The sequence below is a fragment of the Drosophila persimilis genome, unplaced genomic scaffold (genome assembly GCF_003286085.1).
Source record: "Drosophila persimilis strain 14011-0111.01,24,50 unplaced genomic scaffold, DperRS2 tig00000191-arrow-pilon, whole genome shotgun sequence".
Lineage (NCBI taxonomy): Eukaryota > Metazoa > Arthropoda > Insecta > Diptera > Drosophilidae > Drosophila > Drosophila persimilis.
Window position 1 is genome coordinate 8,251,734 of NW_020825298.1, and position 23,965 is coordinate 8,275,698.

General features: G+C 43.0%; 3 protein-coding genes across 4 annotated transcripts in view; 1 reads left to right on the plus strand and 2 right to left on the minus strand.

Moving 5' to 3' along the window:
- Positions 1 to 53: 53 nt before the first annotated feature.
- LOC6589766 lies at positions 54 to 1,202 on the plus strand. 2 transcript variants are annotated; one of them, XM_002014889.2, is made up of 4 exons: positions 54 to 363; positions 420 to 646; positions 703 to 879; positions 940 to 1,202. In XM_002014889.2, the coding sequence occupies exons 1-4, from the start codon at positions 157 to 159 to the stop codon at positions 1,190 to 1,192; spliced, it is 864 nt and encodes a 287-aa protein (XP_002014925.1). In that variant the 5' UTR covers positions 54 to 156; the 3' UTR covers positions 1,193 to 1,202. The 2 variants fall into 2 exon arrangements, with proteins under 2 accessions (XP_002014925.1, XP_026844616.1); XM_026988815.1 differs by having other exon boundaries at positions 432 to 646.
- On the minus strand, positions 1,193 to 2,744 carry LOC6589478 (jmjC domain-containing protein 4 homolog). Its single transcript, XM_002014888.2, is given in 3 exon segments — positions 1,193 to 1,748; positions 1,750 to 1,977; positions 2,046 to 2,744. Coding segments are annotated over 3 exon segments (1,257 nt in total). The 5' UTR covers positions 2,675 to 2,744; the 3' UTR covers positions 1,193 to 1,348.
- Positions 2,745 to 4,499: 1,755 nt separating this feature from the next.
- Positions 4,500 to 23,965, minus strand: part of LOC6589476 (protein naked cuticle) — a 131,952-nt gene continuing 112,486 nt past the window's right edge. The window contains exons 11-13 of the mRNA XM_026988428.1: positions 8,699 to 8,960; positions 7,750 to 7,825; positions 4,500 to 5,131 (exon numbers count right to left, since the gene is read on the minus strand). Coding sequence (XP_026844229.1) covers positions 4,903 to 5,131; positions 7,750 to 7,825; positions 8,699 to 8,960 — 567 coding nt within the window. The 3' untranslated portion in view covers positions 4,500 to 4,902. The remainder of the gene's footprint in view (positions 5,132 to 7,749; positions 7,826 to 8,698; positions 8,961 to 23,965) is intronic.

The window sequence follows — 23,965 nt, forward strand, 5'->3', positions numbered from 1 at the left end:
CTTAAGAGAAAACTGGTTGATAAAGAGAGGCGGATGATAGCATATACATTTAAGAGAGGCCTGCTAAGAGGTACAAACACCCCATAATCGGTATATTTTATACTCATTTTCGTTTGGCTTGTTGCTGCGAGAGGTTGTGTGCTGTGCTCCAACGAAATGAGTTATAAACTAAAAGTTATTGGATTGTTAGAGCTGGAGGCGTTTCAAAAGCTCTACAAACAAAACTGGCCCAAATACTGTCCCGAATACTATTGTCTCGATAATTTTATAGAATTTCTGAAGGCGGATCCACAAATCAAGAACTTAAAACTCTTTACTTTAGAGGGAGAGCAGGCCAGATATGATGCGCTCTTTGTTGTTGTGGTCTGTAATGAGATACTCTTAAATTACATATAACATTTCTAAGAAGTACTCTTTAGGATCGCTATCAGATTTTTGTGGGAAGTATAAACAACACAAATGGACTTACGCGGCAGGCCCTCGATTTACTGGATTGGTCCTTTGGCTTCAAGTGCAGTTCCATACCCTCCAGACACATCGAAGCGTTGGATAATGTTGTTCGGTCAAAAGAATTGAATTTGGAGTTCCGTGATGCCACTGATTTGTTTTACATGAAGGCAGAGGATGCCCTGATGCTAAAGGTTGAGTAAGTGAATGAAATAAAGTTCGTTGGTCGACGTTATAAGTTATATATTCATTCAGGCCTCCGTCAGGTTTCATTTTTAAATCATTGAGTGAGGCAGATGCTCCGTTGATCAATGAGGAATGGCCCAACCATCACTTGGGTTCTCTGTACTTCATCCAAAGACAAATTCGAATGTGCGTGAATGCTGGTCTATATACAGAGGAAACCCAGGAATTGGTGGCCTGGTGCATCAGGTGAATGATGGTTAACAGATTACAAGTCGAAGCCATCTTATTATTATGTAAACCTCTAAGGTTACAGGGCGGCTATTTAGGCGCCCTGCAGGTGAAAGACTGCCACAAGCGACGCGGCTTTGGGAGCCTCGTAACCAGGGAGATTTCACATCGCTTAGCCACCCAGGGACACGATGTGATGGCCCTCGTAGGTCCCTCCAACAAGCCATCCGCTGGGATGTTCAGCAAGCTGGGCTTTCGGATCATCGACCAATGCGTCTGGCTCAGAACGAAGCCCACTACTGGAGAGTTTACATGGCCCGATGGCGAGTAGTTACACTTGATTACTATAGATTTATAATAAAATATTACACATATTACATACATGAATAGTAAAATATTACAACTATCTTGTATACGCATACAACTTTGGTATAAAAAAATACTCAAAGCCAAGCGGCTTTATATTCTATCTGACTAGACACGACTTCTATGCCGCCAATTGGCTGAGTAAACGCTGACAGCGTTCCATTTGAGCAGGACTCTGCTGCACACTGGAATCCTCCAGCATCAGAGTCAGCAGCTTTCGCAAGCACTCGAGATCGTATTGCACATGGTAATCGCTCATTTTATAGGTATCAAAAAGTAAAAATTTGGTGGTCGTTGAATTGTCTACGAGTGCGGCCAATCGACGTGCGGATATAAACTCTAGAAGTTCTATAAAATCGAGGTAGTTGATGCCGAAGCTGGCCCGCAGCATGGTCTGGCAGTGGGCCTCAAAGTTATCCATTTGCTGGCAATCGGAGATCTCCTTCCGTACGGCCTTCAGGTTGTTCAGGAGGTTACGCCAGACCATCAGTATATTGCAGGCATTGAACCAGTTGTGATTGGTGGTACCAGCCGCTGGGAACAAAGACGGCCTCATTGGCTGTCTGATTGATGGTAAAGTAGTGCACCTTATGCTCTTCCAGCAACTGTTCGTTAATTCTGAAGGGAAGATTTCCAAGGCGGTCGCTTAGCTTGAGTTCTTGGCCGGGCGGCATAATCAACCACTTCTTGTGACCAACAATGTTGGTGGACCAGCTGAACGAACCAAAGACATCCGAATGATAGGAGGTCCTAAAAACAAAAGCGAACGAAAAGTTAATTATTTGTACATATGTACTATAAGTAATATTTGTAGCTACCAAGAGTCCTTGGGTCCCATGTAAACGAAACGATAATCGTCTCGCTTCTGTTCGAGCAACTGCTCGTTCAGCCAGTCGGAGGCAAAGTACTTAGGCACCTTGTAGAAATCATAGCCGGGCATTTGGGCAGCCAGATGCCAATCCTTGAGGTAGAGATTATCCGTCGTCTTCCCTGCCACATTGCTATTTACTTCCTCCGCTTCGTTCTCGATGCGGCTCTGCCAGCGGTTCAGGTAATCGTGAAAATTCAGCTCTACTTTGGCATGGCTGTTGAAGTAGGTGGCGTTGCAGTCGGCCACCGGCACTGGACAGTCGCCAATACGTCTTCTGAGGTAGTCAAAATTGATGTGAGCGCCGGCCAAGGCACTGTTCGTAATCCCATTTGCATTGGCATTGTCGTCCCCGTAGCTGTTGCTGGTCCATTGCTGACATTCCCAGTTGGTGGACACATCCGTAATGACGACGGGCCAATTCTGGTGCATGTATTTCCAGTAGAACTCATTGTAGCTTAGTTCACTCGCTCCACGGCGATGGACATTGTCTGGAGTCGCCGGGAACAGCTCCTTGTCATCTCGGGGAGGCGATTGCAGGCCCAGTAGCTCGGCGCCCGCCCTCCTCTCTGCGGCCATACGATGTGGCAATGGAGTTCGATCCTCAAGGGGGCGGCACACATGCACTGGCTGTTTTTTCTTAACTTAATATTTAATTTAATAATAACATACCGTCTGACAGTGTGACCGCGGATTTATCGTTAAAATATACCGTATGACCCACAGAAATATACCGTCTCATTTTAAAAATATACCGTAAATATACTGACGAATTCAATTTTTACATATTCCTCGTTTTTGATATTCCGTCGAATATTATTAGCTAGACAGACCTCTCAGCCCAGCCCACATAATTTTATCCGATTGACAAACCATTTTTCTTCAAAATAATATAGTGATCGATCAAAATATACCACTATATATACCGATGTACAGTAAATGGTCAACCTGGCATGAATTTTTGGTAGAATATAAGTCGGTGTGACCGCATTTTCGTGGATGTATCGATTCAGCAGCTGATTGCTATCGATTGCGTACGAGAAAATACCGATGTTCGGCTCACGCAATATGCGATGTATTTTCATGCCAGTGCGCGCCAACATTTAAAAATTGGAAATTAAACAAACTGGTTGTCATTTTTCTTTAATTGTTTTATATTACTGAATTTCAGTTGCCCTTTGAGTTTTATTTTCTAAACATTTTACCATTTTCAAGTTTTTAACTACAATTTGGTTTTACATATGCGTGTCTGTGTGTATTCCGGATACCAAAACCAAAAATATCCAAAGAAAAAGTGGATTAATCGTTTTGGAATTGAGATTGGAGAATTGAGATTCTGTAATATATATATGCGTGTATATGCATGTTTGTGTATGTTACTCCGGTTGAATATCTAGGCGTATTCATATATGTATAAACTTTACAGATATTTATTTAGCAGCCACGCCTTGCAGGCGCGACCCGCGACCTATGAACTAACAACTGTCTCCGCGTCAGAATCTGATCCGATACAATACTCGTATTTAGCTTAAATGGTTTTTTGCTAGAAAACTATATAATAATCATACAAATGAGAGCATAGGTAAAAATGCTATTTACACATACAAAATCGTACAAAAACGTAACAATAGATCTTTATGTATATATTTATATAGATTTGCATTAGTTATTATTCTTCGGTTACGGTTTAGAAAAATGCACAATTATTGGGGGTTTTTCCACTTGCAATAATTCGGTTTGTGTATGTATAATTTGTTTACTTAGGCTAGGAGCATTTCACTAGATTTTCGTTCTTTCATGTGGTTTTTCTTTAGAAGGTACAGAGAGACTGACAAACTGACGACAGAGCGATGTGTTCTTCGGGGGAAAATTATGGAGAAATCGTGACTTCCATTGTGTACATATATTAATCCTATATTCTATATGTAATCTATGTACATTTTTCTGTGCGGTAGGCAGTGCCACGCCCACACTTACACACTTAAAAACTAATTTAGTATTTATTACGCTATTCATTCTCCAGTTTGAGCCCCGTCCGACTGCAGCAACTGCTTAAAAATTTAACTAAATATTTAATTTATGTCCCGCCTGAAGCCTGGGACTTAAGTACTATATTTAAGGTTCTGTTTACATATTTGAATACAATATTTTATATTATTTTATTCATTTAAGTGTATGCTTTCCCACTAGCAAATATTTGCATTGAATTTGAATGCAAAAAATCATTTACTTTAAATATTTTTATAATCTTTTTCTTTTGTTGTTTTCGTTTTATTCGTTTATTTATTACATACTTTGATATGTAGTTTTCGTGTAAATTATTCGGATAATGGAAATATCTGGGGGCTAAATGAGAAATGGGTTTATTTGTTGGTCCAGCTTGGAGTTTTTTGAAACAAAGTTATATTATTTCTGGATAAAAAATAAAGCAAAATTTACGGGATAAATATGAGGGTTTTGTGTGTAGCTTATAATATATTTTATTTATTTTTTTTTGGCAGTCTGTAGATTGTCACCAAAATCAAAAGAAATTCGCTTCGTTTACACAGGGAGGGGGAAAGAGGAAAAATATTTCTTCTGCCTGATATTCAGGCATATAAATATGGCTTATATATCTATTAACTATGTATTTAAAGCTTATACGAATCTTATGTGTATCTAGACTGTGAGTATGCTAAATTTTGTATCCTCTATACATAGAAATCCAAAGTTGCTGCAGCAAAAGCAGAACTTTATTCATTCGTTGCCTGACGCCGGGTCGGGTGGATCTCTGGTACAACCTCTGATTGCTTGGGGCCGGTGTTCGATTAGCTGGAGGTACAGTTGTACGGATCGTCGGTGCGGAAGTTGGGGTGATCCTCGTACGGCTTGACTCCGGCAGTCTTTTTGTCGTCCCTCAGCTTCTCCACCTGCTGCATGACCCGCAGAAAGTTACCGCCCGCCAACTTTGTCAACTCATCCATCGTCCAGCCGCCACCCAGAAGCTCCGCAAAGAGGGTCGGATACGAGGAGACATCCTCCAGGCCTTTGGGTGTGCTAAAACAAGATAAAAGATCGATTAGTCCGAGCTCTGGATTTCCTATCACCCCACAAACACATAAAACACATATATTTCAAAACTTTCTGCACAATTTATTTCAATATTCGTTAAACCATAAACAATATATGACACACAAAAATAAATTGAATAAACAAGCCAAGGCACAACAAAGTGAGAATCGAATGGACAGCACTCTCTATGGGTAATAAAGCAGCATTCAAGTCAAGTCACATTCACATTCAGAGAAACAAATAAATAATGAACCAACACAACACAACACAACCCACAAAGGAAAATAAATAATAAATATACATACTCGTATATGTATGTACATTCTGAAGGCCCAGGCCAGGCCGGACGCTCAAGTGCTCGGTAATCATATTTTATGAACAGGCATTTATACAAATAAATAATAATTTACTTTTATATGCAGGCGTTTAGGCCAAACACGATTTAAATGACACGAGCCGGAGCATTCCTCTGTGTGGAGCACAAAGGAGCACAAATGTAAATAGGGTGATGCATCTTCGATTGATTTTTATGGATGTTAGCTAAATTATTTCTAGTCCGAATCGATCATCGCAAAGTTTAAGGCAGCGGGTGGGGAAGCGGCTATACTTTTACACATGTAATGCATCGGGTATCTTTTATCGAACAAAGGTTCCTTGAGACCAGCAGAATAGCACACCAAAAACACTATAAATGTGCCCCACATTCTGCATCACCCTGTATTGGTTTGTATAAAATATTTCAAGCATTCTTCAAAAATAAAACCATAACAACAGCAGAACACAAAACAATTTATGTTCTATTTCCTCTTGGATTGTTCTGGGGGGTGGTGGCTCTTGGCTTTTGGCCATTTTGGAAATTTCACTCAATTCGAATGTTTGAGTGCTCGGCCAAATTGTTTTTGTATGGCCGGGCGTTGTCGTTGTGCCTGCTGCTGGTGCGTGTTGCCAAATTAATAGCACTCATTTGTGGCTTTTGCGGGCAGAAAACTTAAAATTCAATTCACAATATTTATACACAATAATCAGTAAAAGTAATGGCAATTTAATTAAAAAAAACGAAGCTCGTGGAAAAACTACTACAGGGGAATGTAAAAACATGGACAGGGTGTCACATGCTCAATGAAGCTTTAAGGTGTATATTTATTTGGGTATACCCCCAGGATCTCTCTCTCCCTCTCTCTCTCTCTGTGTCTGTCTGTGTAGAGGTGTACGTATGTGGTTTGACACGAACCGGAAACAAGACCATTTGACATTTAGTAATTTCATAGAATTTTAGTTATTTATTATGTCGTGTTCATGTTTGTTCCGTTTCTGGGAGGGGGCCTGGGTATCTCGGCAATTGACTCATAAATATTCATTTACGCAATTTCAGTTTTCTTGTTTTTTCTACCCAATTTGTGCGGTCGCGTTGCCCCGAAAACCAAAACAAAATGAAGTTCATTTCACTGGAAATTGATTTACACGAAATATTTTTTGCCCATTTGCCATTTGTTGTTTTGGGGTTGAATTTCCCCTCTGCAATATGCACTACAACAAATTGTAGGCTGCTTACAACATTGTGGGCCATCATATACTCGAAATATATAATTCAGAATTCACGCAGAGAGAAAGAGAGAGAGAGAGGAAGGGAGAGGGGACACGTTGGTAGGCTTATCAAAATTTTTGGCCAGAATATTTTGTTTGTTTTCTACATTGTGTCCCACGATGCAATGAAATGGAAATCTATGCAAATGCACTTTCGCAGCAACACGAGGAATAATTACAATGATAATGAAGAGCAATGATGTGGCTGATGATGTTCATGGGGAGCCTGAACCACAAACTGGGTCATATGCTGGTTCATTGGGGACTTAAAGTTTTTGTATTTTTGGGTAAAAATATCGAGGAGTGTTGGTTTGTTTTCAATCTAGAAATCCTGTTTCGGGGGTTCTAGGAATGTTATGTCTCAAAATAGATACATATCCGCACAATACAGATGGCCGTGGCAATCATTATACATTCATTCCCGTAGGCAATTCTGCTGCCAATGAAGTCGTCCATTAAGAGAGGGCTTTAATGAGCGATGATTCCCTGCTTACAATTTGGTATTACCGGATTCTTTTGTTCTCAACTCGACTCTGTTTTAAGCGGTTTATGGCTGGTCCATAGGTTCAATCCGTTTACTGGTAATCTTGTATCGCCTGCCACTCATTATCCGGAGGGAGCTCATTAAATTATCTTAAAACTCGCAAACAGATTGCACAGGCTGCTCTGTTGGCTGGCCTCTCGGCGGCCAGAAAAGCGGAAAAGCGAAAAAGGAAAAGTGCCCATAATGAGCGGTAAAATAATAACGGTCTATCCACATCCATCTCCCATCCCATCCCGTCCCCTTGCCCCATGCCCCACCGCTGGCAATATGCCAATGTTAAGTCCGAGGACTTAAATATAATCAATTAATAACTTAAAAACACACACACACAAAAAAATCAAGAGAACAAAAGAGTAAAGAAGGAAAGAACCGAAGAGCGTGAAAGCACCTGCAGGACCACACAGTCCGTCCACATGAGAGAGGAGGGAGCTATGTGAAAATGTGAATTTAAGTGAAATAAATGACTTTTACTTACTAATTAATGCCGTCGTAGCCGGCGCCGAGGCCAACGTGATCGATGCCAGCGACGCGCTTAATGTGATTAATATGCGCTGTGTGCCAAAGCGGGAGTCCAGTGCGAGAGTCCAGCGCAGAAGGAACCGATATCCGCGGTTGGTCGGGGCGGGGCGGGGCGGGGCGGGGCGGCGGGGTTGCCATTTGTTGTTAAGTTCATTAAGGGGTCCATTGTTGAGAGAGAGCATCAGAGGGGCATCATCATAAGTCAGCGTTATTAAAATATTCGCGAATTTGAAATGTGTCCACGGGCCAGCCAAAAACAAAGGGCCAATGACATGAAAAGATAAAGAAAAAGGGCGAGAGAGAGGGTGAGGGGGAGGGTGAATATTAGACAGGTTCATTATAATACTTATTCAAGAAGTAAAAGAGAAAGGATATGTTCTCTGAGGTCGAAGCATTAGACACCCTGGCGATGCCAGAGACTCGGACCCAGAGACCCATGTCGAGCATGTTTTTGGGCGATGGATTCTTCGGTCCGAAAAGCAAGTATTTTGTGGGCCATTTAGGGAGGCCGAGTGGGAAGATCAACCATCAAAACCAATGTTCTTGGGCAAACGATAATACCCTTTGTAAGAGTATATAAAAATATATACATGGAAAGCAGAAGAATAGAGGTAGCAAGACAACGGAACAGGAAGTGATTACGGGACCCATTTTGATGGCCCGTCAAAGGCAATGGCAGAAAAATCAGAATCAGCAAGAGCACCGAGCACAGAGACATAAGAAACAGATGGCAATAATGGACTAGCTGAAACAATAGACTGACAATCAGGACCCGCCAAAGACAATGAAGACCGCCACGAGGGCAGCACTGGGGCTCTGATTGATTTCGCACCGATAACTCATGAAAGGGAACTGGAGATGGCGGATAGATATGCAGTTAGGGTTAAGTACTTCCGATAACTTACCGACTGCATCGTGCACGGTCGAGTTGTCGCTGCAGGAGAGGAATTTCGAATAGAAATTGACCATCACGAGGCCCCCGTTCTTGGCGAGCGACTGCAGGATGTCGTCCTGGACGTTGCGGCTCGTGTTGCACAGCTCGTAGGCGGAGGAGTGTGAGAATATCACAGGGGCCTCGCTCACCTCCAGGGCGTCGCGCATAGTGCCCTTCGAGACGTGCGATAGGTCGACCATCATGCCCAGGCGATTCATTTCGCGGATGATTGTCTGAAACGATCACAAGAAGAGGGGAAATTTCGCATGAGAGAAATGTGGCTCATTACTTAGTTGCTAATTAGTGCCAAGGCTCCACCTTAGAGGTGCTTAGGCTTAGGCAGTGCCCAAATGCCGAAAGATACTCGTATAAAACCCTAAGCCGCATGTCATAAAACATAAGTAATGGCCGCAGGCCAAAAGACATCTAAAAACAGTTTCATTATGCATGAGATTTTATTTAACCTTTGACATCCCCCCAAAAGTAAATTGATATTGCTGTGCTTGTATGCGGTGCATGTGTGTATGTGTGTATGTGTCTTTTGTGTAATTTATATTTATGCGCGGATTTATGGGGTTTCGCTGAGAGTATCTATGTGTTCCACTTCACATGAGTGAGTGTGCGTGTGTGTGTCTGTGGGAGGGGGAAGGTTTTGCTACATAATTACTAATCTGATGCAAGTCGCCTCCTCCTCCTCCTGCCATTTAGTCCGGACTCCGTAGAGCAGCCACACAAATTATGTGGGCTAAATTTATTACACTGAAAGACATTAAATTAGGGAATTGTGATTAAACACTCGCGCAAAGGAAACATTTGCCCGAGGAAAGTCTGTCTTTTTTGTGGAGGGATTCGATTTTAAATGTCGGAGATCAGATCACTATGAAAACCATTGCCTACTCTGTGGCGTTTATCGAAATGATTCGAATGAAAAGCCATGGCGGAATTTGCTTTCTTTGAAGCATTCACGGCGGAGAGTCCCTTCTTTCTTTTGGGGGCTAATGTCAACGAAAATGTACAGTGTATTTTATGTCCGATGCCTTCTCGCAGATAATTTTTAATTGCAGGCATATACCAGTACACAACAAGGACAATAAGTGCGTACATTCATACCCATAACAGGATACATTAATGTGTAGATATCGTACATGTATATATACGTAGTGCGAGTATATAGTACATATAAGAACCGTATTGTCATGTCAACGGAGGCGGTGGCAGTGGCGGCATTTCGGTTCCTCTCCAAACTCGAAATTAGCCAACAATTTGTTGTTTCTGTTTCACAGTGTGTGAGTGTGTGTGTGTGTGTGTGTTCAATTGGGCGGAGTATGTACTTAATGGGCGTGGCATTAAAGGCTAGCGTAAACATGCACGGAGAAGGCTCAACTAATTGCAACTCCATACGTGAGTGTGTGTGTGTATGTGTGTATACAGAAGTGTAGGCGTGTGTGTGTGTTGAGTGGAGAAAATGTGTATTAAATGCTTATTGTCGCTTAATTACGTACCCAAAATGGCAAATAGAAAAGGGATAAGGGATAAGGGAGGTGGATAACAGAGGATAAGGGGGCGGTACCGATCGAAGTACTGCCAGGGCAGGGCAGGGCAGGGCGGGGCATGCCATTAAATCTTAATTAACGGTGCATAGACACATAGAGACACTCATGCAAATTAGTTTTATGTGCACGGTGCTCATTGAACTGTTTAGCAGATGTCACTGGAGGGATTTCAGTAAATTAAAATTACCCGAAATTCATTGGGTGATTAATTACTCGGCATGCGATACAAATAGTTGCAGATCCAAATAATTTGTCCACATAATTACGAGTATATTGATATTTATGCAGGACACTCGCAGAAAAAGGGGCACCAATGGAAGGATGCCAAAGAATAAACGGCCACCAAGTGTACTCCCATTATTCTCAGTGCATCGGGAACAAATAATCCCCTCTGCTGAATTCGTAAAATATAAACAATTATAATCAATTCAATTGAATATGTTTACATGCTGGATTTTTAATTTTTCTGAAACGCATTTAATTGCCATTTTAATTGTGTTCTTTCAGGGTTTCATTTTTTTTATTTTTCCGCTGACGCTTGAACTTTGGGCGGAAGGTGGGCGGAAGGCCTCTGCCCGCAATTTTTCAAACACAAATTGGTATGATATTTGTGGGCAAACATTTTCCTTTTCATGCCAGATCTGGACATCGAGTAGCGGGGTCCTGTAAAGCGGACAATCGGACAAAAGGAGCGCCGTAGGCTGTGGGCTGTGGGAAATTGAACAATGACAATCAGGGATATTTTCTTTTTGGGTGACAGCAGAAAAATTGCAATGAAAACTTTTCACATTTGCTCATTAATGTCAGGCAAGGCCTCAGGCATAGAGTTATTCGCTCGCTTTTCATTCGGATATACATGTATATTGATGGGCCTGTCCTGGCCTGCCCCTCGAACAATGCTCATAGTTTGACTGACTGACAGAAGCACAAATTGCGGGTTCGCAGGAGGATCTTTCTCTCTCTCTCTCACTCTCTCTCTCTGCTTTTATTCCTTTAAATAATTCCACGCAGATTAGCCGCCGGGCTTTGTGGAATTTGTATATCTAAAATTTTTGTACGTTTTTGGCAACCGGCTATTAAATTGAAATTGTTTTACGTTCAGCTAAAAATTTGTTGCCAAAAATATTTAATATGCAATTTGTGAATTGGGGAAACGAACGAATTTCCAGAGATTTGCAGCTGCAGTGGCAATTAGTTTAAGCCAAACACAAAAACAGCAAAAACATCAGGCAGCAAAGCCGCATTTAAATTGAATTTATTTGCAAATTAATTTAAAATTTTGTCCAAATCTGCGCCAGAGCTCAGACCCAACCGCCCAAAAAATCGCACAGAAAAATGATAAAAGACAAACCGAAACTCTGCTCCAGCGTGAATTGTAAATAAATAAACTCGGAGCGAAATCCGCAGCAAGTTGGCAGCCCTTTGCACAAATACATGTACATCTACTCGCACTCGTGTGTGTGTGTGTGTGTGTGGCATTAGGGGGCACAATGGAAAAACTCATTAAAAGTTTAAATTGAAATCAAAATAAAATGCATATTCCTACGAGTCCTCCCTCAAGGAAGAGTGCAGTTTGATATCGGTTAGGAGCAAGGATCTCCCCACTCCCCACTCCCTTTGCACGTTTTTTTTCAATCTGCATAATTCCGATGGGAGCACCAGCCTCTCGGTTCTGCTGACCCAGTTATCAATTATCAATTATCGGCTAGGCCAGGACAAACAAAAGAAAACACATTCCCAATCCAATTTGTAATTCCATTACTGACCCACTCTCAGCCACTAATAACATTTGATTTATATGTGTTTGGCGAATGCGTAAATGCGAATGCATTCAGGGCAAATAGAGCCAGAGCCAGAGCCATCCCTAGTATCCCTAGAAAGGAGCAGCAGCAGGAGGAGGCGTGCCTGTGGCAGTGTTAGTGGCGGTGGGCAACCGCCATCTTCTTGGGTTCTCGAGAGGTTGTTTAAATATTTGAAAATCCATTAAGCATATTGACAATGCCGCTGTGTCTGTCCGTCTGTCTGGCTGACTGTCTATCCATCTGTATTGGTATTGGTATTGGTATTGGTTTGCTTGGGCATGGCTGTGTCTGGGACTCGTATTTGAATATGGCCGCCTTTGGGGCTTCCTCCTCCGCAGTTTTTTCCCCCTTTAGAGCGCTTCTTTTCCTTCGCCCCTGCTGAATGGATCATTAGTGCAGCTAATGGCCCAGACAATAAATGGCGGGACCACGCCTACAATTTGAATTTGAATATGAATTGAAATGGCAGGGAGTCGAAGTCGCAGTCGATGCCGAAGTCAAAGTGGCAGTGGAAGCAGGGGGAGGAGGAGCAGCAGGAGGGAATATATATGGGTGGTATTCGAGGGATAACCACGAACAGACGCCGCTGGCATTTCCGGCCAAGAAGGCGGCGCCAGGGCCAAGACATAAAACGGATTTATTAGGTCATTGCTGGTTTCGGCCCAAGTGGGAGGCAGAAAGCCAGAACGGCAGCCAGAGGAAAACCCCGATACAGGGCACTGGCTGAAGGAAATGAAGTGAAGACATGCGGAGGAGCAAGCAAATTTTGGGGCGTAGAGTCTCATTATTTTGGCTAATAATTTTTGCAAAATGCCAAACAACTTTGTGCTGACACTGAAAATGTTATTTTGTAAATTGAAAATGGAAAAACAACAAGAATTGATGTATGAAAATGGCCAAAGGGGGGTTTGCTTTCATTTCGGTGTCAATGGACCCGAAAATGAGGCAAGGACAAAAATTTATTGGCCCAACCATAAAGTTTCATTAAATGGAACGAAATTTGAAAGATGAAACCATTTTTAAATACTCGTAACTTGCCTAAATAAAGTACATCTCAAAGGAGCTCTAGAGGCCACAAAAAGGGACCCTTTCGCATTCCGTGTCTTGCAATTGTGATGCCCGGCGGGGGCCTGTGGCCATGATTACCAATCAAATGCCAACTGAAACCAAGCAAACTATTTACCCAAAGCTCAATTGCAGAGCACACACAGCGAGGAGTTCGCTTCGGGGTACTTAAACCCCTACTTATAAGCCCTGCTCAGGCTCAGCCTCGGTCCCGGTCTCGGTCTCTCTCTTGTTACTTCATTTTCCCCGAGCTTTTTCCTCTTGCCACGCCTGAAATAGCAGAAAAATGGTTGCCTCTTTCATCAGTTGCGTGGCTCGCATTACTCGACGTCTGTCCGTCCGTCAGTCTGTCAGTCTGCCAGTCGTCTGTCAGTCTTTCAGTCCTTCCGTCTGAGTCTATAATTGAGGCGCTTACTTAAAGGGAAACCGGAGCGGAGGAGCGCCAGGAGTTAGCAATCAAAGACAGAAAAATGGGAGATAGAGTGGGAGAAGTGCAACTGAAATAACAGCCCGGGGACACTGCCTGGCACAAGGTGCATACAGCATACAGCAGCGTGCAACGTGCAACGTGCAACAGCAGCATGCTTCAGCAGCCAAAGATAAGCATCCCAGAAGCAGAAGCAGAAACAAAATGAGATATACGAGAGATGCGATGAACTAAAGCAAACACAAACCAGTGAAAATATGCCACGAAGTAGCAGCAGCAGCAGCATTCGAGGCAAGAGGCATGAGGCAGTGGCAGTGGCAGGAGTGTAATGAAAATGTTGCAATAAATTGCTTGGCAACCAAGGTAGAAATTAATTGGATAAATATTTCAGTTATGCGCTGCCCAGCATTGCCCTTTGAGAAAGTTAATTACTAGTAGTCTCTGGTTGCGAAATATTCCCTAACCCTGCCTCTAACCCTTTCGCCCACCCCCTCGCTCTCTTTCTCTGAAATCACGCATACGCCATGGCCGCATCCCTGGACTTAAACTTTATGCAGAAATGAAATTTTTGCAGTTTTTTCTCCTGCTTCCTGTCAGATCTCCTGCCTGCCTGTCTGTCGCAGATAAAAATCAATTTAAAACGCGGAAAAGCAGACTCCAAGCTCCAAAGAGTCTCCCTGCTGCACTTACAATCAAATATTTATCTTATCATTGGGCAAAACCCTTACCCTTTTCTGGTCTTTTGCCAACAAATTCTCACATATCCGCCAAGCAGAAAATTCCAAATTTGAATTGCAAATTTGATAAGCAGCAAAACACGGAAAACAGAAACGAAAAGAAGAGCTGCTCATATGCCTGGTTAGGCACAGGCCAGATCTCTCTCTCTCTCTGGGCTGACTCTGACTTTTTTCTAGCTGGCATTTAAATGTCAAAAACTGGCAGTCGAAAAGCCAAATTAAATCTTCATTTCTTGGTGAATCCTGTGGCAGTAGTATTCTGTTTCGGGGATGTGTCAACATGTCTTTTGCTGGTCTCAATTGCAAAATTGATTGGGACATTGCGCATACGTATACGACGCCCGTTGAGCGCTGAGCGCTGAGCACACGTGCCACGTTATTTAATGCATTTTTCAACTAACATTGACTTCGATTAGCTTGCTGAAAAATTCATTAAAAACTTTTAGCTGCCAAGACAGCCAGCAGGCAGCCGGCAGCCAGCAGCCAGCCGAGGCCAGTCGCAGTCGCTGTCTGGCAGGCAGGTTGAATATTTTATAAACTGTCGTTAGTGAACGCCCCCACTTCTTCTGCCACCTTCCGCAACCTTTTGCTCCTCTGCAGAGCACACAATTTGTTGCAACAGTCAAGGAAGCAAGCAAGCAGGAAAAAAGTCGAGCAAAATATAAGGTAAACGTGCTGCAACAAAAAAATCAGTGGGATCACGGCTTCCAGTAACCTCTGCCTGCCTGGCAGGAACTCCCCTGCTACAGTCCGCCGGTTGCTGGCCAAGATTGAAGCAAAGTCTGGGAAATGGATGCCCGTGTTGATGGCGACGTCTGAGCCCAGAGGGGCCGAGGAGGTGGAAGCTGGAGCTTCTGCAGCAGCAACTAATAGACAGGGACGTGGACGTGGACGTGGCTGTTTGGGATCTTGGTCCAAGATGGATGACAAAATGTTTGGCCAAAGTATTTATGGTGCAGGGCAGGAGGAGAGACAGAGAGGGATTGCAGTCCAGGGGGGAGGGGGCCAGAGGTCACCCAGGTTGCAGAGTTGTCAGGTGCAAACGTGAGTCCGCTTAGAAAATTGCCAATGTGGAAATCAATTTCATCAATTTTCTCTTGCTTTTCTTCGCCTCCTCCCACTGGGCCATGGCCTTAGTATGTGTGTGTGTTTTGTGGCAGAGAGCGAGAGAGGGAAGAATGGAGTTGCCACGGTAGTTTTTCAACATAGAAGCGCATCAAATCGGTTGGGGTTTGCAGTTTGAATGATATTTGATGGTGCACTTAGAAGCTTATGTAACTGGAACTTTGATGGGATCACAGGAGAAGCTTTTCACAGGCTAAGAGAGTATTCCTATTGAGATAGAACCTCATCAGGTGTGATTTCGTTGGATCTTTCTTTTTCCTTTCAAAGTACAATCATAACAGCCGCACAATTTGTCACACATATCTCCAGGGTATGCCCCGACTCCATACTTAATCATTCCGAGCCAACAAATTCCGTTCTACTGGTTGCCCTCCCGACGGCTGATTGAAAATAAGGAAATTGTTAAATGGATTTCGGCTGCGAGAAGGCAGGCTCCTGCCTCCAGTGCCTTTTGGGGGGAACATCAAAGGTGGGGCCAAATCTTTTCCAGCAGACTGAAATTGTGTCTTAAGCTCGACTCAACATGCATTAGCAACATGCTAGGCCTTCGGAGTGTGAAGGGGTCAGGAGGGAGGCCCAGCCCTCTGACGGGAGAGCCAAACAAAAGCCGCTTTTGCTGTTGCTGTTGAATACAGGAAAACACTGAGAGAAGAAAGGCGAACGGCACAGAAAAAAAAAGGAAAACAAAGCCGTTACACATGTGTCAAGGTAATAACGTTGCTAGGGCCTGAACCGGGAATTGCTGGCATCCCCAGCCCTCAGTCCCCAATGCCTATTCCCCAGTCCCATAGCTACACGAGTATCTCCGCCCCCTCCGGGTGTGTCTGTATGTCTGTCGACAGGTGTGCAGAATTTCCAGCTGAATCTCGGCCAGCTCTGGTATGGCCCTAAACCAAAGCCGCTCCCTTTCCATACCCACTCCCATTCCCATTCCCTTAGTGTCACATTTTTAGCCCTTTCATACGTGCCCAGACAAAGGCGAAAGGGTCAACACTATTTCGGGGCATTACGAGGCGGTTCTAGTTGTACGCGCGCCCCCTCCCGGTGGGGTTATCTCCTCCGCTGTCTCCCACCTCCTCGGTTCCTGCTTGAGCTGCTGTTGAGCTTTACTTTTGGCGCATGTTATTGGCCAGACAAAAGCTGTGTAAATAGCATTTAAATCCCAGGTATTCTCCATCGCCTTTGCCCTGCTTCGAGATTTCTCGGAGGCCCATAGCCGAGGAGTTTATAAATAGAAATTAAATGGAAGTAGAGCCTCGGCTGGCTCTAAAGTCTGTTTGAAAGATTACATAGTCCGAAGGAGCGTAAGCACGAGAATAATTTGTAAATTGATGCCTAAAACATGGGATATCCTTTGCAGACACAAAATATTCCCAACATTTCTGGCAAAACGAATTCCAATCAAATTCGAAAACCCACTCGATTATGCAACTATTTAGGGGTCAGGCCTACCTGGCACCGACTACAATTAAATCGACACAAGGGACAGCACTGCGCCTGGGCCTGGACCTGGGCCTGGGCCTGGGACTGAGGGACAGGACAACATTTTTAATTGAAAATATTTGCCACTTTGGCACTGCCATTGACCGCAAACACCCTGTCCGTAAACTGCAATTCGAGCTCCAGCATACAAATTTCCACAACGAAAACGAGACGAGGAGAGACAAATAAATGAACAGAAAACTGAAATAAATGCAAAGCCGAATGTCTTTGGGGGCTGGGGAGGCGGGAGGGGAGGGGGAAGGCTGACGGGGCTTTCAGGCACAGTTTATTGATTGCGCATTTAAATATTTTATTGCATTCTCCGGAAAACCAAACTAAGTTGCAAATGGATGTCCAAATATTTTAACATATTCTATGGCATCCACCCCACTCCTGCCTCCCCTCTACTGCCACTCCTTTCAGGGTTTCTTATGGGGCAAGGTGTCAACTGGTTTTTGTCAGATATTTGAGGCAATAATTTGTTGCATTCTGCTCTCTGAGTTGCCTCAGAATTCAGTGTTTAATTAAAATTCCCATTCAGTGGCCAAATGTAATTTCCATCTTCTGTTGCAGGTATTTCTCTACTCAGTTTTTTTTTCCAGTGCAATTTGTTCTATTTGGCAAAGTAATCAAATTATGTTGCATAGGAAATTCTGCAAATTGTTTTTATTGTTTGCCGAAAATTCCTTTTTTTTAAATGAGAAAAATCCCAAAATGTATCTCACACTGAAAAATCCCAATAATGTTGCAAAAGTTTTTTTTTAGAGCAGAACAAAATGTGGTGCCGTGTTCCCAAGGTAATTATGTATACGCCGTGTGGCACACAGGAAGTGGTTGCCCTGTCAAATGTTTGCGAATGTTGGATACAAATTTTCAAAGCAAAAGTTGGTGAACGAAGGAGTGTCCTTTCGTTCAACTTGAAGAGGTAAAAGAGGTTTCCGCTCCCAAAAAAAACTTAAGCCCAAGAGAAACATTCCATACAAAGAACGATGAATTTATGAATTATTCACTTCCATCGGTAGGGATACACATCTTTCTCCACATAAAACTCTACTTTACGTATGCGTAATGCTGAATCATTCGTATATGGCAACCTTTGAAGACTTGCCTTCCCCAAGGGGATGGCTTTTAGGCTCCAATCCCAGATTCATTCACCTTTCTATGTAATTTTTTAGTAATTTACAAAAATAAACACTGACGGCACTTAAGCCTTTTTTGCCACCCCATTCCGGATTCTACAGAAATGCCGAATCCACAGTAATCATTTCCCGGAACGGAACACACATACGCGTACGTGTGTACATATTCTCGCCCATTCTATATGTTATATTGAATCATGCACAAAAAGCTAACCTCCTGAATTCAACTAAACCTTTTTGCCAGCCCACACGCGTTGGCTTTAAGGTAGGCGTGGCTCTCGGCCCATTTGCAGACGTGGCAATTAATTAATGCTCATTAGTGGAGCCGAGGGTCCTGACAGGATGAATGAGAGAGAGAGAGAGAGAGGGGGAGTAGCATACACAGAGGGGCGAAGCATAAAATTTGATAAGCATTTAAGCATGTAACTCTGCACTTCCGCTTTTGGTGGGTGTCTGTCTGTCTGTCTGTATGGGTGTCGTCTGCATGTAAGTGTGTGCGTGTGTGAGAGACAGATAGGCATAAGAGAGACAGTCAACTAATGCACAGGCTGCAATGATTTATTATTAGGTAGCTAAATTATTCACGCGTCCGTCGGGAGGATGGAGGAGCCTCAGCAGCACCAGGGATGCTGGAGAAACGGGGGGGTGGAGGGAGGGGGGAGGGGTGCAAATAAAGATTAATGATGGCATTGCCAGAATTTTTGCACGCCCCCGACCAACCTGTCAGGCCTGTCTATTTAACTGTCTAACCCAGCCCAGGGCCCTCTCTCGTTCTCGCTCGGGCTGTCTCTTGTTTTTGAAAGCTCTCCTTTGTGCAGATTTCCGCATCCATCGCGGAACATACTCATATTACATTACACATACAACACACAAGTCAGCATCGTCATCACCCCCAGCCAACGCCATCACCCTGGCCCCTGCCACTGCCACTGCCATCGCCATCGCCATCATTGGGAGCGCCATTCAGTTGAGCGTGAAATTTATGCATACGTGTGTAGGTAGCAGGGCTACATATACACATATAAAGGTATATATATATAGTGCACATTGTACAGTGTATATCCATGGGCAAAGCAGCTTCCATCTGGTTTTTCGCAGTTGGTTTTTTGATCCACGATATGTTTCATTTACATTTTTCCCGTGAAAACTCTCTCTCTCTCTCTCTGGCTCGCTCTCTCCTGCGCTTCACCTTTGACGTTTTAGTCGCGGTTCATAATTCTCATTAGAGCTGAACCCGGCCAGAGGATAGGGCAGGTCCCTGGCTGGGGCTTGCATTGGTCTGCCAGGGGAAGCTGCTGGTTTTCTGAATATTTCAAAAATTCATTTAAAGATTTTAAAGTTAATTCATTGATGGCGTTGCGAAGCCAGCAAAGCGTAAATGCATATGGGAAATAGTATTAAAATTGATCAAAAATAGATTTATTATGAAAGCCAAAGCTAAGGCAGAAGAGTTCCCTGTCTTTTTGCTGTGACAATCTATCACTTCTGTCTATGAATGCCTGCATTTCTGTCAATGATTAATTTCGAAACATTTTGTTTACATTCTGTTGCAATTTCCTTTCATTTATCCTTTACATCCCGGTCCTTATTCTAGGCAATTTCCAATTTGTTTGCTTAACCAAAACATAATTTTCTTACATTCCTTTTGTGCGTGAGTATGTGTGTGTGATTATACCTTATTAGACCTTTCCCTTTTGACCAATTTGATTGCAAGCAGGACAAGAAATTCTTGAAGCACGAGTATATTGATAGTTTGGTAGTTCTCCCCTCCCCTGATGCCACATCAAACAATAACAATAATTCATTGAATATTCGAATACGAGTAGGTAAACATAATTGAATATCATTTATGTTTATTACTTGTGGCCGCCCCCAATCGGCCTTTGATTCGAATGCTCATGATATGCTCGTACAATGACTGTCTGGGGAGCGGGCTCGGCTCCTCCTGTGCACTGTTTAGTAATCGATGCCTGGAACTGCATTATGCTGCAGCATACGGCCTACAAATACAATAAATTTCAATTAAAATCGAAAAGTGTTTTCATATCCCCAAACCAACAAACAATAAGTGAGGCAAACATGTTGGCAATTTAGGCCAGGACTGGGACTTGGGCTCTCCATCTCCTTGACAGCAGCTGCCAGACCTGAGCCATGGCTGAGCTTTGTAATTTTAATTAAGTGGGAGAGAGATCAGGAGCAGGACAAGGCCCAGGCCGAGGCCCAGGCCCAAGTCCAGGACTTGGACTCCTTGGAGTGCCCATTAAATATGCAGGCAGCTGGCCGAGCCTGATGATGATGGATAGTGGCAACTGACAGCAGCAGGCCAGGTCAGGATTTGTGGCCAGTGTGATAAGTGCACAGAGCAAAAAAAGAGCATATTTTTGCAGGATTTTGCGGCCTCAATAAGTCATACTCGTACATTTACAACGATATTTCAACACCAAGCATTGCCTATAAAAACAGTCACTTTTACATTACTTTATGATCATATTGGAAGGTACATTATTCGATAAATGTTGCATCGTTTCTCTGAGTGTGTCTGAAAGGCTAAACCAGTGCTGAAAGATTCTCGGAAATCTTCACGAAAAAGTGCTGCTAAGCAAACTTAATTAAGTGCTTATGAGTTGGTTGCCACAGCAAACATGCATATGACACCACAAGCCAAAGGGAGCACCACTAAAAGACAAAGAGTCCTTTGTTCTTCAGTTCATTTCGAGAGCCAAAAACAGGAGCTAACAAATTTCAACAATAAACTACAAAAATGCATCAACTTCTTGCTGGTTTTGTTGTGCCCTTATAATGAGCTACCTCTCTGCGCCTCTCTTGCAGTTGTTGAACAAATTTCGTAAAGCTTTTTCAGTATGTAATACACTCTCTACACCCTACACAGATGAGACATATTTGATATGCAGCGACCTCCAACCCACTGCTGCCACGGCCCAGGCACTGGCACTGGCACTGTTTATATATTTTGTTTGCCTCTTGTTCATTATGTATTTAATTATGCTTTTGTGCATTTTACAACACTCTACCGCTCTACACCCACGCATGCTTCCGAACACTAAGCCGCAAAAAAGTTGGACTAGTGGAGAAAAAGTTTCTAGAGCTGCAGCTCCAGCTCCACCTTCAGCCCCTCCTGCTCCTCCTTCTCTTTCCACCTAAATGTCATTAACAATTTCTGCAACGCCCCAACAACTTCAAACTTTACGTGTAAAATAATCAAATTATAGTTTAATATTTAATTAAATATTTGTGAAGCTTAGTAGTGCACTGCAGGTTACCCCTGCTCCTGCCCCACCTCTCCGCCTGCACCTGCATCCTGCTTTGTGTCTGTGGCTAGACGGTTTGAGGAGTGTGGGCTTTGGCATATCTCTCTTATGTGTACATTAATTAATTTTTGAATTAGTATTGGATGGAGACACTTATTAATGCACAATATAATTACTGAGTGACTGAATCTTCAAGACAATGGTTTGTCATTCCTTTTGGTTAATAGACTTCAGACATCTCCAGAAGTATTTCTTTAGAAATTTAAAACAATAATGGCTTTTAAGTACTTAATTTAGATTAAAAAGAAAAAGAAAAAGAATTACTGTTTAAAGTACTGCAAAATTATACCGAAAAAGAGTCGTTTTTAACTACTTATTTTATGTAGTCTATTTAAATCATTCTCTGATGACAATGCACATTGAAAGATGGATAAATATTGCATACATAATTGAATTCATCCAAGAATTGTAATTACTGAGAACTTTAGTGCTATAATTGACCTTAAGACGTGTTCGAAGTCAACGAAAAGATTAAACGGACACACAGTACCAATCTACACACAGTCCCTACGATCCCAACAGCCCACCTTTCAATGCTTTTGCCCCTGCAATCCGTGTGTAATTATGCCCCACCAGCTTTGGTTATGAATGCAATTTTCCAGCTTCCGCTTTTCCGCTTCGCGGAAAATGTTTTGTGCGGTTTGTGCGTTACATAATTAGTGCGACTAGCGACTGCTTTTGTGCATATTGTGCTGGTGCAGGTGCTGGTTTGGTATTATTCGTGGCAGATCTGGCATATGGCCATTAGGCAAATCAATAAATATTTGATTATAATTGTTGATTTACAATTATTTGGTCGCACGGAATGAATAAACAACAAATTGCCGAGCAATTTGTTCGGTCTAAAAGTACAAATAAATATCAAATAAAATTATTTACGGAAACGACAATTGAAATTGATTTATTTGAAAGCAAATTTGCAACCAAAATCGGATGAAAATTGATGTTTAATTAGTGAAATACCATTTCTGTAAAATACCTTCAGCTAGGAATTCACAGTAAACTCTGGACCCAAATTAGTTAAAGTGGGAAACTATTATGTTGGAAACGGTTTGCCGGTCTGCCAGGCATTTCCTCTCTTGGTCTCAAAGATTGGGGGAATTTCCCTTGAAGCATTTTAAAAGATTCATTTGGTTTTGGGTTCCCCGAAGAGCTCCATTCCTTGGCAAGCCATAGACGGCGAGTGTATTCCCCAAAGTAGCTGCCACATGCCACATGCCACTGCCACTCCCTCCACATACAACAGCAATTGTAGATTGCATTATTGGCCTTTGTTTGAGCCATTTTGTTGGCATGGTAGGGTCTCTCATTTGGTTTCGTTGTTTAGCCAATTCAATTATGCCCCGTCTGCTTTTGTTTGCTTTTGCTTTTGCTTTTGCTTTTGCTCCACTCCACTCCAACAGGCCCTTCTCCTACTCCAATAAGAATTGCCAGAGCCTGTGCCAGTGCCTGGGCCAGTGCCACTGCAGTGATGCCTATTACACACCTGTATGCACACATTTCTCGGCATTCAGTCACGCATAGGGCTCCCAGTACTCCCCTACGCCTACGTGAGCATTGACGGGGCAGCGAAATGAGTTTATAATAAGAATAATAATAATAATATGCTGGTGGCATAATGCATAAACATTTTGCCATTTATAAACGCCAGTCCTTACGGCAGGAGACCAGGAGAGAACGCAGGACATACCGGCAACGACTGGGGCACGTAATGGAAACGAGTTAAAAAGTGTTGGCCCCCACGCACACACTCACACAGGGAGAGAGGAACACACACACACACACACACATGTGCAGTGCATAATTGTGTCTGGGGAGAGGGGAGGCGGTGTGGGGTCTGCGCCTGGGAGGCCTTTACATTTTCCACGTGCTTGGGGTGAAAATGAGTGGCACTAATTTGATATGACATGAAATTAAATTTAAATAATTAAACGAATGCCTTTTGTGCTACTTTTGTTCTACCGTTGCGCTGCGGGCTGTCGGCTTTTCCTAGCCCACTTTTCACATTTTGTTTTCAATTAATTTCGAATCAACACCAGCTCTGGGCCATCCTTAAAGGTTGATTAAGGAATTACATTAGTTATTGATGAGAACTTGAAACTATGGAAACTGTATGCGTCTTAAACGCCTTCCCCTCGCTTAAATATAAATCCCATTGAACTATCGCCCGAAACGAGCATCAACCGCAGCAAATCAGCTCGTTTAATTTGAAAGCATTACGATATGTATCCATCGAATGCTGCTCAATGCTTAAATGGCGGCAATGAAAACAATTTTGCGTACAATCAACGAGTTGTGTGCGATTATTGCCCCTCGGGGGCTTTGCATACTTTTCCGCGCTCGGTGACAATTTCCAATTAAAACAAAAGCTGGTCGTATTTACTTAATGTGCTTTTCAATATATTTAAACAACTATGACAAGTATGTGGCCATGCATTCCACTCCCCCGAGGATACAGGACACTCACAGACTTCGAGTGAGAAATAGTTAATGAAAAATCTCGAATCAAAACCAATAATTCAATAGAGAGACTTCAGCGAGACAATGGCAATGGGAAGTGAAGTATTGTGCTTGTCAGG

Coding starts and splice junctions, on each gene's coding strand:
- LOC6589766 (XM_002014889.2), top strand. CDS start 157: ATGAGTTATAAACTAAAAGTTATTGGATTGTTAGAGCTGGAGGCGTTT. Junction 364..419: donor ATGCGCTCTTTGTTGTTGTG/GTCTGTAATGAG, acceptor AGTACTCTTTAG/GATCGCTATCAGATTTTTGT. Junction 880..939: donor TTGGTGGCCTGGTGCATCAG/GTGAATGATGGT, acceptor TAAACCTCTAAG/GTTACAGGGCGGCTATTTAG.